General features: G+C 32.5%; 1 protein-coding gene across 1 annotated transcript; it reads left to right on the top strand.

Annotated features, from left to right (window-relative positions):
* The first annotated feature begins 994 nt into the window (after nt 1-994).
* Nucleotides 995-15659, top strand: wgn (Tumor necrosis factor receptor superfamily member wengen). The gene is made up of 4 exons (XM_085201061.1): nt 995-1289; nt 2403-2862; nt 5285-5401; nt 15461-15659. The coding sequence occupies exons 1-4, from the start codon at nt 1272-1274 to the stop codon at nt 15520-15522; spliced, it is 657 nt and encodes a 218-aa protein (XP_085057187.1). The 5' UTR covers nt 995-1271; the 3' UTR covers nt 15523-15659.
* Nucleotides 15660-15741: the final 82 nt, after the last annotated feature.

Genomic DNA, 15741 nt, shown 5'->3' with positions numbered 1-15741 from the left:
AACGAACTTATTCTCAAACTTCGAACATGTTTCAATACTAATACATTATAGAGTAAAAATTATTATTTTATTTTACATGTCAATATAATTTGGTATAACTGATTATGTAATTGAAATATAGTTTATTTAAATTTATAAATAAATAAGTTTTTTTTATAATATAATACTATTTGCAACCTTTTTTATCAATTGGTTTTTATTATGGAGTGATGTTCAGAAAAGACAAAATAAAAACAGTACAGCCAGCTACTAGAATCATATATGGGAAATCCTCCAGTGCAGTGCAAGAATTAAATAGAAATTAAATCGAAATAATAGTTTGGGATACTTTGTTTTCTTTGCTTACATTTTATGTCAAGCCTAAATGAATAGACTATATTGCTTGAAGACACTCCGTTCTCCACATTTAGACTCGTGATCAACGTATGATAAGACCAAAAATTATTAGAATACACAGAAAATAAAATTATTTCAAACTTAGCGACTATTGATCCCTCCTGTATACATTCTTTATTTAAACACTGTGAATTAGGTTGAGGCTGAAAAAGAGCGCTGTACACAACATGTCTTACAGCATTCGCTGAGCCTCACACCTTTTACCGTTTTGTTTTATTTTTAATTGTTTAATTTTTGTATTCGTCTTATTTTACGTGTATTCTTTTTAAGCTTGTTAGTTAAATTGTATTAGTATAGTCTTAAAACGGTAATAAACTTTTTTGAATTTGAATTTTAAAAACTTACGCGCTTTCACTATAATAAGATCACAATTACAAGCCATGTCGAATCAAAATTACGATTATAATAAATTATCATATCTTTAATACTATAACGATTATGCGCGTTGTGTCCTAAGTTCATAATTAATTTATTAACTGAAGTAATACATAACAAACTTCTTTTGAATTTAATTTGATAAATACAGAGAAGAACATTATCAAATCGTGAAAGACAACGTTGGATGGGGAGCTAGGGTGTTTGATCTCGGTGTCTGCGCGCGCGCACTTCAGTCTGTAGTAGACGCGGTGCGTCGTAAACGCTTCACTTAAGTCACTAGTCTACGACTTTTCGTTACTCATAAAAACTTCGATATAAACAAATATAAAATGCTTATTAAATTATTTTAAATTTTGTTTTCGTCGTTATTTTAATACGGTCCTAGTATTGTGAATAAACGCTTAGTTATATAGAGAAAATGTGATGTGCTAGTGAAAGTTGGATTTATATAAATGCAATTTGAGATGAGGACCTTTGTGGAAACATAGGAAACCTACATGAATATAAGTATTAAGGTAATTAATATTATTTATTTTAATTAGTTAAATAAATAAGTATATTTGACAATTAAAACTGTACAATTAAAGGTAAAATATAAAGGATTTCATTAATTAGTTAACTGTTATTTTAATTTCAATTCTTATAGCGTTTCTCTGTTACAAGACCGGTGTTCATTTCGCAGAAGGTAAAGGTAGGTCAAGAAATTCTTAGAACTTAAAAATGCACACAAGTTTCTATGTATTAAATACATTTTTATGTGTATATAAATGTTTAAATTTGCAACCTACCTAAAGTATATTAAATTGTACGGTTAGCATATAAAATGGGATTATAAAACTATTTTATTAAATTTGCATGATTTTATATTGTTTTATACTTATTTATTGTTTTAAATAAATATAACATTGAATATACTTAGTCTGCATTCCTTTTTTCTTTTTCTATATTTAATATTATTTTTATATTTATTTTAATAAATTGTTTTTTTTTTATTTTCTGGCTGTATCTTGCAAATAGCAGGGTAAGCAAAGGGAACCTGGGAACCTAGTGTTTTAGGACACTCCATTTCTATTAAGACACTTCTGTTAAATTCTGGAGGCATAGCGTGTTAAGTGGCAAAACTTAACACGTTTGGCGAAATGAATTGTGCTCAACTGGCACGCTCGAAACACCATATATCGAGAAATCAATCAATCAATCAATCAATCAAAACTTAACGCCGTCTTTTGCCTCTTTACCAGAGCGAGGATATGACAATATCCAATATTTTATTTTCTCCAAGGGTAATCGAACCCATAACCTGTCTCGTTAACAGTAGTGTCCCTGCGCCTCAACTGGCCTCGTTGTTTTGCAATTGAAATTTACAATTGCTTGGTTTCACATCTAACCAATGCATATAGGTACCTGTTGCTGAAATATAAAGAACGAGCACTATACTCTATCATATAACTAGGTTCTCTATTTATAACTAGGCTACATTTACTTAAGCTGCAAAAAAACTGTTATAGCTGGAAAAAGATAATTTCTATACATAGTATACTAAAACATATAGGTATCTAAATAAGATGTTATTTACTTTAGTTACAAGGCAACTTTAATATTTACACAAGAATAAAACGTTTGTGCAGGTGATGCGAGGAGAGATAGCAAAGTTATGCTTAGTGATAGCTATCCTGGCGCTGGCTGGCGGGGCTGTATCGGGAGACGGCGCGTGCGAGCGGGGGCACACTTGGTGGCACCGGGACAGCGGCGCCTGCATGCCCTGCACCCGCTGCGACCCGCGCCGCCTCGCCGTCAAATACCCCTGCGAACTACACCGTGACACTATATGCCAACCTCTGTACGAGGTCCGCATATGGCCCTTCAACACGGAGAAAGACAATGATGTCAGTGAAACATCAAGTGATTACGAATATTACGAATATACAGACTACAGCGGTGAAGTGAGTGATGATTTAGACTGGGATATTCAGACATCCACTTTGACTCTAGCCGTGAGTGGGTGTGTAGTGTTCTTTGTTGTAGTGGTGACGTTATCGCTGTACCATGCGAAGCAATGGCGGGTACTGAAGCAAACTTTAAAGTCAGGTAAATTAAACTTCATTTAGATTTTAATTTCTTTAAAGAACAGATGAATCTAAGAATGATTGACAGATTGACTAAGCTGTAATCATGAATAACTGATATTGGATTAAATCAGAATTTATTTTGTTTCTTATTTAGCGCAGAATCGTATCTCTAAAAAGGAGCAAATGTAAATGAGGCTCGACGAAATGTTGCAGATGAAAAAACAAAAACATTTTCATTACCTACTGACATGAGAAAAGACTACTTACAAAACTACATAACACAACTTGTGTGTGGTTTCATAGTTTTTGAGCACTGATTTGAAAAACCATATCTACTAAAACCGATCAGAAAGATTTTTTTTATAAACTTTACATACTTAGTCTAAAATAGGTCTAGTAACTTGAATTTCATTGCATCATCTCATCTTTAGATCCAAAAAATACAATACAAAAGAGAGCAAGATCTTGTGTTACATCATATTTGATGATAGACACGGGTGATAAGTTACATTTTACATTTTTAAGTTAACATATTCAATTAAATTTATAGAGTTCTACGAGAATTTTTGTTATCTCATTTATTACCAACATTTTGATAATATATTTTTTATACATAAAATAGCAAAAAAATATTGCTTTATAAGATGAAATCAGAAATATTTGTAGGTATAATATATTTTTGCTTTATACAATTCTGTAGAGTAAACAGTACCATCAGCCAAATTTCAATTGACGCATAAAACTTAGTTCTAAAATTTAGTTTTGATGTATGTTTTTTATACAAAACTACAAAATGTTTTATTGTATTCCAAATATTACTTATCGTTATGGACTTCCACAGTACAACCAACAGTATCCACAAATATCTTACAATGGGATCACATCATGTTATCCATACAAACATGTTATAGATACTATAATCTTCAATAACAGTTTATTTATTCAGGACGCTGATGAACGGGCGACCTCCATGTATAACTGCGGACAGAGCATGGCCTATAGTTGTATATATGTAGGCGGCTCTAACGAAACTGACGACATTCATTGAATATAAAGAGATTAAATGCTTAACATCTTCGTCCTCCGTAACGTACGGACATCTATTCATGATGAAATATTTATATGTTACGTAACTAAATAAAATATACGTAGTTATCACTACATTCCTTGAATAATTACGAATCAATATTTTATTCCAAGACTAATTTTTGATAGAATTTGGTTGACGTAAAAACAGATTATTTTTGGCTTTATTTCATTTTTCTAAAATAAACACAGTGCATTTTCTAAAACAAAATTTTATTTAATTTTATTAGCTATACTAGTAGTGCTATGATTATAAAATGTTTGTGGGAGACGTAGTGGAGCCACTTTAAACAAATAAGTATAGAGTTATAACGAAATCTACACGTGCCAAGAAATAAGCCGGAATACAAAATTGAACATGTACCATTATCCAATTATTCATAAATCACAGACGAACATAATACCTACTCATATCAAGTGAGATCATTAGATGTAAACAATAATATATAAATTCGTCCTGAAATTTCTGATATTAACATTTTAACGTAAGTTTTATACTTATATTTTTCTTATAACAAAGATGGGATGATCAATTAATTATAGCTACATAAATCAAAAAAATAGCCCAGATATCTGTTTTGTACTTAGCACCAATTTATATAAAAAATATGCTAAAATGTTTTCATTTTATGGCCTCATTTTCCTATGAAGCTTGTATATACTCGATGTATAAATAAACCCAAGTATTTTACGAGATAAATAACCTTTATTTTCTAAATAGAACATTAACGAACATTAAATATTATGAGATGGAAAATTATTCTTGACTCATTTCGCTACGAACGGCGCGATAATGCCGTAGATAATGCCGTATAGACGAGCCCACACAAATTGAATATATTTGTAAAATATCGTAAACCCTGGGCGCATGAAGCTTCATGAAGTCGAACGCGAAGCGATACAGACGTGATCTCGCGTAAACAATGCGGGTTTGTTTGAACATGTGCGTTACTAATTTTGACCGGTGTGGCTGTGGTCGACCACCATTGGAACAATAGCTAACGGTGTTTCTTAGTTTGCATTCGCTTATACCAAAAACAGTATACAAACATTGTATTAAGCGCGATTCATTTTTGGGTTCATTATAATTTACCGTTCTAATAAGTATCATTAGACAAATTGTTATAAAGAGTGATTGAAAAAGTTAGTTATTAATAAATATATTTTATCTCAAATAGCATAATTGCATATATAATGTAAAATAAATTATTACTTTAATACCTTGCACTAAAAGTAAATGAACTAATACAATGAATAGGACAAAAACACACTTCCCTTAGTTAGCACTTTAAGTTGTTGATAATATAAAAAAACAACTACAAAAAGTTCAAAATATATTTTTTATAATTTTGCAGATGTACAAGATCTCTCAGCTAAGCTGAGACTAATGGAAGCGGGTGGGGAAACGCCGGCAGAGCCGGTAGCCTCTGCTCATCACATCTACTGCAATATTGGCAAAAACACATTACTGGGTGAGTGGTCTATAATTTAAACTAAATATATGTGCATATTCTTTTGATAGTGTAAACGACAGACATATGTGCTTAATTTGTATATTTAAGATCATCACACTTAATGATCATGTACAACTTTTTTAAACGACTTCTATAAGAAAAGGAGGTTATCAATTCAACTGTATGTTTTTATTATTTTTTTATAATATGACTTAAAATAAGTAAATTTTTAAATTTCCAATGCATATTATTTTGTAATTCTTGGTACTTAGGTACATATATTTATTTCATCTTGCATCAATATAAATTAAAGCATTAAAAACAATATAATGGCCGTTATATGTGCATTATCACTAAAAATAAAAAATAAAATCCATTCCAAAAAAGGAATGTTTACAACGTCATAGTCGTAACTCGTTAGCTGGCGGCTCGTAGGGATTACTGGCGGCGTGCCAGTACTGCCAACATTGGATCCAGTTAAACGGTTTAAAATAAGATGCGTGGGCGCACTGGCTCCGCAACGATACTTTGATTTGTAGAGGTCACATTGACTACAGTGTGTTGCTTTGTTGATACTCATTTTAAAAACAACACAGTGCTAATGGAGTTGCTTGTATTGGAAATTCTATTTTAATCTTAAATTATTTCGTAGGCATGAAAAATAAATAAATTGTATTATATTTAATTACATCGGTCCTTATAATTGGATTATGACGTTGGAGGTTGAAAGCAAAAGAAATTTTAATTTATCATTGAGTAATTAAAAAAGTCTATTAAGTTTTAATTTATTATGATTCATAAATATTTTGATAATAAATGCTCATTTGACAGCGAATTTTAATATTTTATTTGATGACTGTACCCATAAAGCTGTTACTTCCAGTAATTCGCAACGCTCGTTTATTTCGCATTATTTTATTTCATACTTGAATTTTTAATGGTTCACAAGACTTGTACTATATTTAAATCTGAATGTAGGTACATACATACACAGGTTCTGAAAGTACAGATTTATACGTAACAAAATTACCACCGTTGTTGTAGATCTATTCAATAAATCGTACTGTATATAGGTACTAAAGAACAATTATTATTTATTCATTTACACATTTTGCAAAGCAAATTTAAGTAAGTATTTATGTTACTCTGTTCTCCGCATATTATGCACCGGGACCGACTACATCCATAGTATTGAGGCATGATTTCCCAAACACCAAGTTGACGTCAACGTACTAAGTGTCCAATTTATACATTTAGATTTTTAGAATTCCGTACTTCAAAAGGTAAAAGCTGATCCCTTATAGTATTATTTTGTTGTTCGTCTATCAAGACCATTAATCTCGAGATCTCATGGAGATATCAATCAATATCCTAGCATAACAAACAAAAATCATATAAATAAAAATTTTGTTTAGTATCTGTTCAGTTCAGTTCATTTCTTAATTTATGGCGTTTCGAGCGAGCCAGTTGAGCACTAATCACTTCGTTAGTATTTGATATTATAGCAGCAACAAAAATTACATTATCTGTGAAAATTTCAACTGTCTATCTATTACGATCCATGAGATGCAATCTGGTGACAGATGGACGGACGGGCGGACGGGTAATAGTAACAGGGTAAAACGGTTTTACCCGATGGATACGGAGCCCTAAAAATTACTTATTGCTACTTACTTCTTTTATCTAAATCATGCAATTTATACGAAAAAATGCATATGATCGAAATGCACTCTCAAGACCGACTTTAATTAAACTAAGGATCTCTCGACAAAAAGTGAAAGAATAATAACAATGAATAACCAATTGATAACCTTTCGGAGCCACGCATGGCCGCAGGGCTCCGCTGTCCACACGTGCTTGTGTTCATATTGTAGTGATTTGTAATGCAAGCTTGTCGCCCGCTCCACACCGCTTCCGCTTTCGAGGATTTCATTCGCCGCCGGGTGCCGGGAAGCCTCTCACTTCCTGCTCGCACCTATTTTTTTGACAATTAATAATAAATAAACATCAATAGAAAATTTATTGGGTTATTGAACCACTTGTGTGTTCTTAAGAATTTTTATTAACTGAGAGTAAGGATTGGGAAGTTTGACTTTATTAATGTAATAACAATTTAATTAAGATCAATGCGCATATGTACCTACAACTACAATATCTTAGTACCTTATATGTTTCAATTGTTCAAAAGGACAATACAAATTGTAAAGTCCTTTTATAAAATTAACTATGAAAGTTTTGAAATTAGTACCTAAGTAAGTTAAGAAAATAAAAGAATTTTGTTAAAACCTTAACATACGTACTTAATAGGTATACGATAGGCATGGGCGTTATCGTTTTTTTTCGATAACGGTTATGTAACCGATATATGGTTTTCATAACGATATCAAAAACGGTTTTCAGATATCGATATTGATAATACAGTTTACAAACGTTAAATCATTTTTAACGATATAAAATGAAGGCAAATTGACATTAAACGCTGGTTGCGTTTTTTAAAAGTATTATGAATATAAAGTAAATCACCAAGTATACAGAGAGATGAGAGACTTTACGCGACATTTTTAAGAAAAAAATTATGTCTATATACACTAATATATTTAAGCTATACACTAACACTAATTAACTTTAAACTATATAGAAATTGTTGTTAAAAAAAAGTATATACACACACTGAAATGCACAATTTTTAAGGAAACCTCCTCCGCAATACGCATCGCAAAGGACTAAATACAATACTAAACTATTTCTAAAATATTAAAAATTTGAAAATAAATTTCAAATAAGCATTTGTCACTTAAAAACAAACGTTTAGAATTTAAAAGTCGAATCCACTCAAGTGTGAAAATAATATGAATATCTTAACCAAATATCAACCTTATTTCCATTAAATAGAAGTTCTTTTTTGTAACGTAAAGTAATAATATCTTATAGATGCAAGTTATCGGATATTCGCTTCATTTCTTTTACACTCGTGAGAAACATATAGTTAGAAAGAGAGGTAGTTACTTAGTTCGTGTTATGCGAAGTTTTCGTTTTCGTTGCGATAGTTGCTGTGTGTGATTTTAAGTTTTAATACGCATCTGATAGTTTTGATAAGTTTCTATGATAACGGTTTTTTAGAAACAGATATCGATATGGTATGGTTTCGGCATCGTATCGGTTACAAGTTACGTTTTGTTATATCGAACTCATCCCTAGTATACGAGAATCGTAAATGATTAATTAAATATATAAATAAAAAAATCGTAAATGTTTAATTGATAATTGAGACTAGGATAAGCCTGTAAAATCAAAAGCATATTAAAGAAAGAAATATATGTTTATGGAAGTTGAGTTGGAAAATAAATTATACTTAGAATTCTACCTCCAATCTATAAAGAAGAATTCACAATAGTTCTCAGTCTGATCTCGGCCTGTAAAAAACATTCTTATATGAGAAACAAGGAGAGCATTCATATGATCGTTCCAGTAAAGTTCCGGTCCAATCACGTATCCTATCCTATATCTTATAAAACAAAGTCGCTTTTCGTGTCTGTCTGAACTTTCTAACTCTTCTTCTTCTAAACCACTTAACGGATTTTGATGCGGTTTTCACCATTAGGTCGAGTATTTCTCAGGGAAAGTTTATATATAGTTTATTATTTGTACATTCTTATGTAAATTACCATAAATACTATAAATGTGTATAAAGTCCTACCCGTTGAGACACTTTCGCGCATGCGCTGCTTTAATGGTAAGTACTACATGAAAATAATGTACTGGAGTATTATTCCTCTTAATAAGATCTACAAAAAAGTCCGCGAGAGCATATTCGTATTTTTTAAGGATAACGTGTAGTGATCATATTTCTGTCTAAAAATTGTAATTTCAATATATTTTTTATTGTGAGGGATATTTTTCCATAATGGTATTAATCCTTATCCTTTAAAATACTTTATTAAATTTCTACGTTAAGCGAAGATAAAATTTGCTTTTTACACAATTTCGAAATTGCGAATAGTTTTAGAGAAAAACGCATTTAATTGTTAACACATCGTCACACATATCACACGTATCGAGTCAAGTTTTATTTATCCCTTACTCTCAGTATATAAATAAGTATATTATTTACGTTGGCCATTTAATGTAGATCAAAACTGTCTTTTACTGTTTTTGATTTTAATAAGTACTTTAGAAGTTGTTACAATATCAAAACATCCTTGCTGCGAAACGCGCCCCGCGACGTTTTGCTTATACAAGCGCGTCATGAGCAGTCATCGGTGGTTCAGTGGTAAAATGCTCGCCTGCCACGCGGGCGGCCCGGGTTCGATTCCCGGCCGATGCATTCCATTTAATTTTCCTCATAGGCAGCCACGTAGTGCCTACCCAACCGGTGTCGCTGTTTTAACAGCATTAACCACAAGCTCAAAAAAAAACCCGCCTGCCTCAGCGAAGAAGATTTAGATTGTGTTATTTATTTGTGTTTATTTTAAAACAATTGGAAAATCCTTATTGGAATTACGAAAATGCGGGTTGCATTAGGGTTTAATTAATTTTCACATTATCTTAAGAGCTTTGCAAACATACATTATATGAATAATTCAGTAGTTAAGGCGGGCGAAGCCGCGAGCAGGTCGCTAGTATAAGAATATTTCTCATACAAGAATCCGCCAGTAATTCCTCCTTAATCCTATTGAAAACCAAAGTACCTGATGGTGTTTCTATAAAGAAATACCATTTACCTGTCATTGGGCTAGAGGCCAGTACGTTATCAACAATAACCAGGTGATTTAAAGCCAGGTGTAATTCCATGAAAAGCGCGTTTACAGAAACTACGCTGAATACTCGCATATTTATAATACATAAGAAACAGACTAAACAAAATGATGCGCATGAGCATTGAACTCAAATTATTATTCAACCAGAGCCCGTCGTGGGATCAAGTAGCAAATGATCTCTTAGAAGTATTCTTAAATTTGCATGTAGTATATTACAATAATTTTAATATTATGTACATAAATGGCTAATATATCAATTTATTTAATTTAGCAAGGCAATTTGCTCGCCTACAAGAAATAAAACTAATTGAATGACAAAGAAAATATGTTTTTTTTTTATATTTAATTAGATTAGATAGAAGTGCTATCTCAAAAATATATTTTAATTTCAAACTGTACAAAAATCTCTCAAATAAATCTTTTATATTATAACCAGAAACATATAATCACATGAATTGCTGTCATAGAAAACGTATAATGGACTAAATTACGCATATTATAGAGCTAATACTGTAAGCATTTAGCAGACTATTAATTTTCATTGCTTATTTACATTACTCAGAGGAAATTAGTTTACGAGGAAACCTTCGTAGATCTTCGATTCTACCTAAACTTCAGGAAGAGATATAAAGGAAAACTTCAGTTCCAGTTTTGCGCTTTCAGCTGTAGATCAATTTTTGTTATATTTAATTTTTAAAATTATAAGCGTGTAATGGAAACAAGGTGGTTAGTTACGTAGAAAACGATAGTAAAACTAAGTCTAGTCACGTCAAGTCGTGATCGTGTAGACACATCGCCCGAACTATTATGGTAACGAAATGACATTAAACCCTTAATGCCCTCGGCAGCTGGAATTTTATTCGAAAATATTATAACTTTTTATTTACGTAAGTTAATTACAAATTCTGTTACCTGTCCACGGAATTCGCTCTGGTCTTGAAATTTTAAATTTCATTATAATTTAATTTTGTAAATTTTAAACTTAAACCGTGAAGAAGTTTTGCAAAATAATAATCAATCACGATGCGCCTTCGTGCATTGCGAATTATATAAAATAGCATAAAGCTAAACGTGTCTAGATCAAAGTACCTACTTTATTAGTGTTCAAAATTACAGATTTTTTTCAGTTTCACGCTATATCCCGCATGTTTCTCAGCTTCACGCTGTATCCCTTTCTACGAATTCTGGAGGCATTGCGTGTTAAGTGGCACAACAACACGAAGAAATGAAAATATTAAATATTCCATTTCCTCGATTGGGGATCGAACCCATAACCAGTCGCGTTACAGTCCTTCCTCCGCAATAACTGGCCTCAAGTACAGAACTATACATAATATATATAACATTAAAACGTCTCGACGAACCGTACATTGTTTGAGCAAACAGAAATAGACAGCGTACGAGTTCCCGACATCTTTAATTAGTAGGATATGTAAAAAATGTTCCTCTTATAAATATGAACGGATGTTAGAGGTAAAGCCGTGCGTCACGAACGGCCCCATTTCTCTCGCCAGGAAATGGTCCAAAGCTTCCCTTCGAGATGTTTGTGCAGTCAATAATAGACTCGATCCAATCTAAACTGTTTATTGCCGATCCATCATAAGCGCGAGCATTGACGTACGAACGAGGCGAGTGGCTACTGCTAATGGCTGAACTTATTTTTAATTTTTAAAGTGTTATTCTACACTTAAGAAACAAAAATACTTAGATAACGTATAAAAATCATATAATATCTCGTTAGGGTCAAATTTTTGAGAACGTATGGCAGAGTTGGTCAGAGCGCTTGGACGGTTTCCAAAGAAGCGCGGGTTCAAATCTCGCTACGTTAATTTTTTTATACGTTTTGTTTATAAATGGCTACACTTACTAGGAGATCCCACTTTACAATAATAGCTGTTGCGAACGGCGATGTTCTTTAAATACGAAATATTCTGGTACACGCTTCGCGCGGCTGATCGTCTGTCTTGTGTTCGTTCTATTGCCGTTACTAGATCATTTTAACGTGCAAATGTTGTTTTATGTTTTTGCACGGATTATTTTAGACATTTCATTTAACTGTTTTGGTTTTAGTAGATATTTTTCTTGGCATTACGACAAATTTACACGAGTATTTTGGAAATAAGTTCACCAGACTCAATGTAAAATAGATGGAAATACTTTTATGTAACAATTTTTTAGTAATTTTGTATTTGGTAGTCAAAGCCCTAATATTTACCTAAATTAAGATATAACTATATTATGCAATATATCTTTTTGTATTCAGACAAAAATACCTAAATCATTATCGTTCAATACATAATAAAACAATGTCCGCACGCACCCTGAGAAACCCGACCCCGCCAATAACGTGGTCGTGTACAGAATTGCTAACTTATTGTGAATTTCCTTTCCTTTCCGGGCTGCGGAAGTGGGTTCGCGAGTGATATGGACATCTTCTTAACATGCGAAACGATCGTCCAAGTATCGTCGGTAATTGCATATCAATACATACCGTTCGTGTCCAAAATTTCCATGTATTTTTTATGACGAAAAATTATTTTTAGTGCCTACCTGGCTACGGTGGTCTCACGCTTTTTTTACCCGGCTGCAAAGGAAGTGTTATGTATTTCGTGCGTATCTTGTGTATAAGTTCATAATATTCTGTATTAACTTATCTTCAGAAGCGATGAACGCATTTACATAATTACGTTCATAAATAGGTGACATTAGAAAATCAAACATGGCGGCTGTACGAAGCAGTCATGTTAATTCTACTAAACTATTATAAAAAAAAATATGGAAATATTTATAATCTTTTTAGAATGAAAAGTACATTTAATAATTTGTAACATAACATAACGCCATGAAAGAGATACGTATAGGTACGTTTTCTAAAAACATTGTTTTCTTCCATAGGTGTATAATTCTTAGTATATTTTTCGATTTTTGCAGGATTTTATCTTGTATTATATATTACGCCGATATTTGAGTAAAATGTTATCACTGACTCAACATGTGTAATAAATCTAACATATTTTACGTACATCTGTTTATCCGATCTTAATTTATGAGCACAAACAGCACAACATAAGGCTACAAAAGCAAGTATTTAGTATATCTATATAAGCAGAGCCGTCGGGGCGGTCCGATCGTCGATGCAACTACTATTACAATTCTATTGAGTGCATAAAAATAATAGCTGATTAATTCTCCAGACACGATCCATTGTATCGCGCAGATCAACGGGTAGGTGCTAAAGCACGACTATGGAAGATACTTATTAATTATTATCGTGTATACAGAAAACTAATATGTTATTTATATATAAACGTATTGTTATTTATTTATTTATTTATTCAGGTTAACCAATAGTAATTACATTAAATATTTTTTACAATAATACAGATATTAATAGTTTTCTTAATTCTTATATATAGCTAAATACCGCATGCAATAATGGAGATTAATATACAGTACAAAACTTTTTATATCAATAATTGGCGAAAAAAAAACATGTACATAAAATAAAATTGAAATCAATTTAAAATTGACGCCATTCGTGGCGCAAGGGCAAGTCTGACCAAAAATGCGAAAGGTTGTGGATCGAGGTAATGAAATATTTAATATTTCCATTTTCTTCGCGGCGGCGTTGAGTTAAACCGCCCAACAAGCAATTCTTCCATAATTCGATGGGAAATGGAGAACGGAGTGTGTTATCGCTAGATTATCTCTGTCTAATCTGCTGCGTGTCACGCAGTCACGCTAAAAAAAAATAATTAATTTAACCTTAATATAGAACCCCCCGTTGTTTCTGCCAACGTTACATCAAGTAGTTTATTACACAGACCATGTGCACTGATGAATAGCCCTTGAAACTCAATCACAACAAGACAAACGTCAGACGCTGAGACCCGCCTCTTATCGTACTTTAAATATCTCGACAGCACTCCGAAGCGACGGCCAATGATTTATTATGTTTATTATAGCTCGCCCGTCCGTCTCGCATTTTAGACGTAACAGAGAATTGGCCTACGGTCATGGGCGTAATAAGAGAGGAGGCAGTATCCGTGCCCATCACAGAATAGTCTGGTGCCCACCCGATAAATTTTACTAACGAGAAATTGCTTCGAAAATTTAAAAAAAAACGTTTACAGGTAAAGTTTATCTGTTCAAAAGCAAAGTCCAGCCCAGAAAATATTTCTAGATACGCCAATGCTCGTTCTCTAGAGTCTAGACGTAACGGAAAGCTGGCTTGGTTGAAGGTTATATCACATCATATAATTATGAAGACTGAAATTTAGATGGGAAACTTCCTGGAAACGCGGGAGTTAAAATAAACGGATCCTGCACGCTCTCGCTCTCGTACACTTGCCAATATCACGGCTGTTTATAAACACACCGTCGTCGTCTCGTAAACTAATGTCGGTTGTAAATAGAATATGAAATAATTAATTCTTGTTATTTCTTTTTATTGCTGGTATTATGCATGGGGCAGTCGTGGCATAGGGAAACATGAGTCTATTATCGCGGCGGCTATGGGTTCGATTCCTTATAAATATACTCCCATATACCTATGCATAGTTGCTAGTGTTGATAAAAAAATTAAAAACGATAATTCGTATAACGTTCAATCATCCGTCGTGCGCCGTAGGTAAAACCTTTGAAAGAATCCATTAAAGTACCTATTAAAATTATGCAGTATTTATTAATAACATAAAATATTAATAACAGGTCTTATTAAAAAAAATAAAAAATATATAAGTATCGTTTAATATAAAAAATATCATAAAAAAATATAAAATATTTTTCGTTATTTCATTAGGTATGCACACTTTGGAAGTACCTTCTTATTATAGCCATTTTGATTTCCGCGAGGTTTATGGGCAAACGCGAATAGCATCAGCAGCTGGGAGCCGTTTAAAATTCCACGCGCAAACACGCACGCCGTATATTCAAATGCGGTCTCCACAAACCACAATTAGCATAAACTCGGTTAAAAAAGGAAGTTTTTTTATTGCAATAGCATATTATGCAAGATCAATTGTGTTGCACTTTTATAACGTAATAAATAATAAAAAATCAACTTCACGATGTATCCCGCACACAGCAAGATAGGCAGAGGAAACCTAGTGTTAAGATACTTCATTCCCCACTTTCCGCTATTTTTTTGAGGCATTGCGTGTTGTGTGCAGGAACTTAACACCATGCTTGCCTCTACACCAGAGCACACAAATGGAAATATAAATTTTAATAAATATTTATTTCATTTCCTCGAGTAGGGATCGATCCCACACCTTTGCTACGACAGAATAAATAAAGGTTTTTTTTCATTTTATTTCAGGTCCACCTCAAACGAATAAAGGCCACGGAAATGTATACACACAAGAGAAACACACTCCGTGATTCGTGAACAACCACCACCGATACTAATTGCTGCAAGTACAAAGTATAGAAGAACCTCGCACTTAATCACAAATAATAAGGAACAAAATGAAATTATTTTTGTAACATCACAATATTATATAAATAGTTAAATTATATTAGTGTTTTATTATTTCTAAATCTAATATATATAATTTCCTTTGAATAGTTGAATATGTACATACATAAAGCAGCACAATT

Source organism: Heliconius melpomene, chromosome 17 (assembly GCF_056956725.1).
Source record: "Heliconius melpomene rosina isolate 202511_hmr_F chromosome 17, ASM5695672v1, whole genome shotgun sequence".
Classification (NCBI taxonomy): domain Eukaryota; kingdom Metazoa; phylum Arthropoda; class Insecta; order Lepidoptera; family Nymphalidae; genus Heliconius; species Heliconius melpomene.
Note: the sequence above shows the minus strand (reverse complement) of the source record. Positions and strands in the feature narration are given on the sequence as shown.

What these genes read in the sequence shown, in the direction of transcription:
- wgn (XM_085201061.1), top strand. An exon ending in GAAGCAAACTTTAAAGTCAG is followed by an intron (nt 2,863 to 5,284) that starts GTAAATTAAACT and finishes ATAATTTTGCAG; the next exon opens with ATGTACAAGATCTCTCAGCT. An exon ending in TGGCAAAAACACATTACTGG is followed by an intron (nt 5,402 to 15,460) that starts GTGAGTGGTCTA and finishes ATTTTATTTCAG; the next exon opens with GTCCACCTCAAACGAATAAA.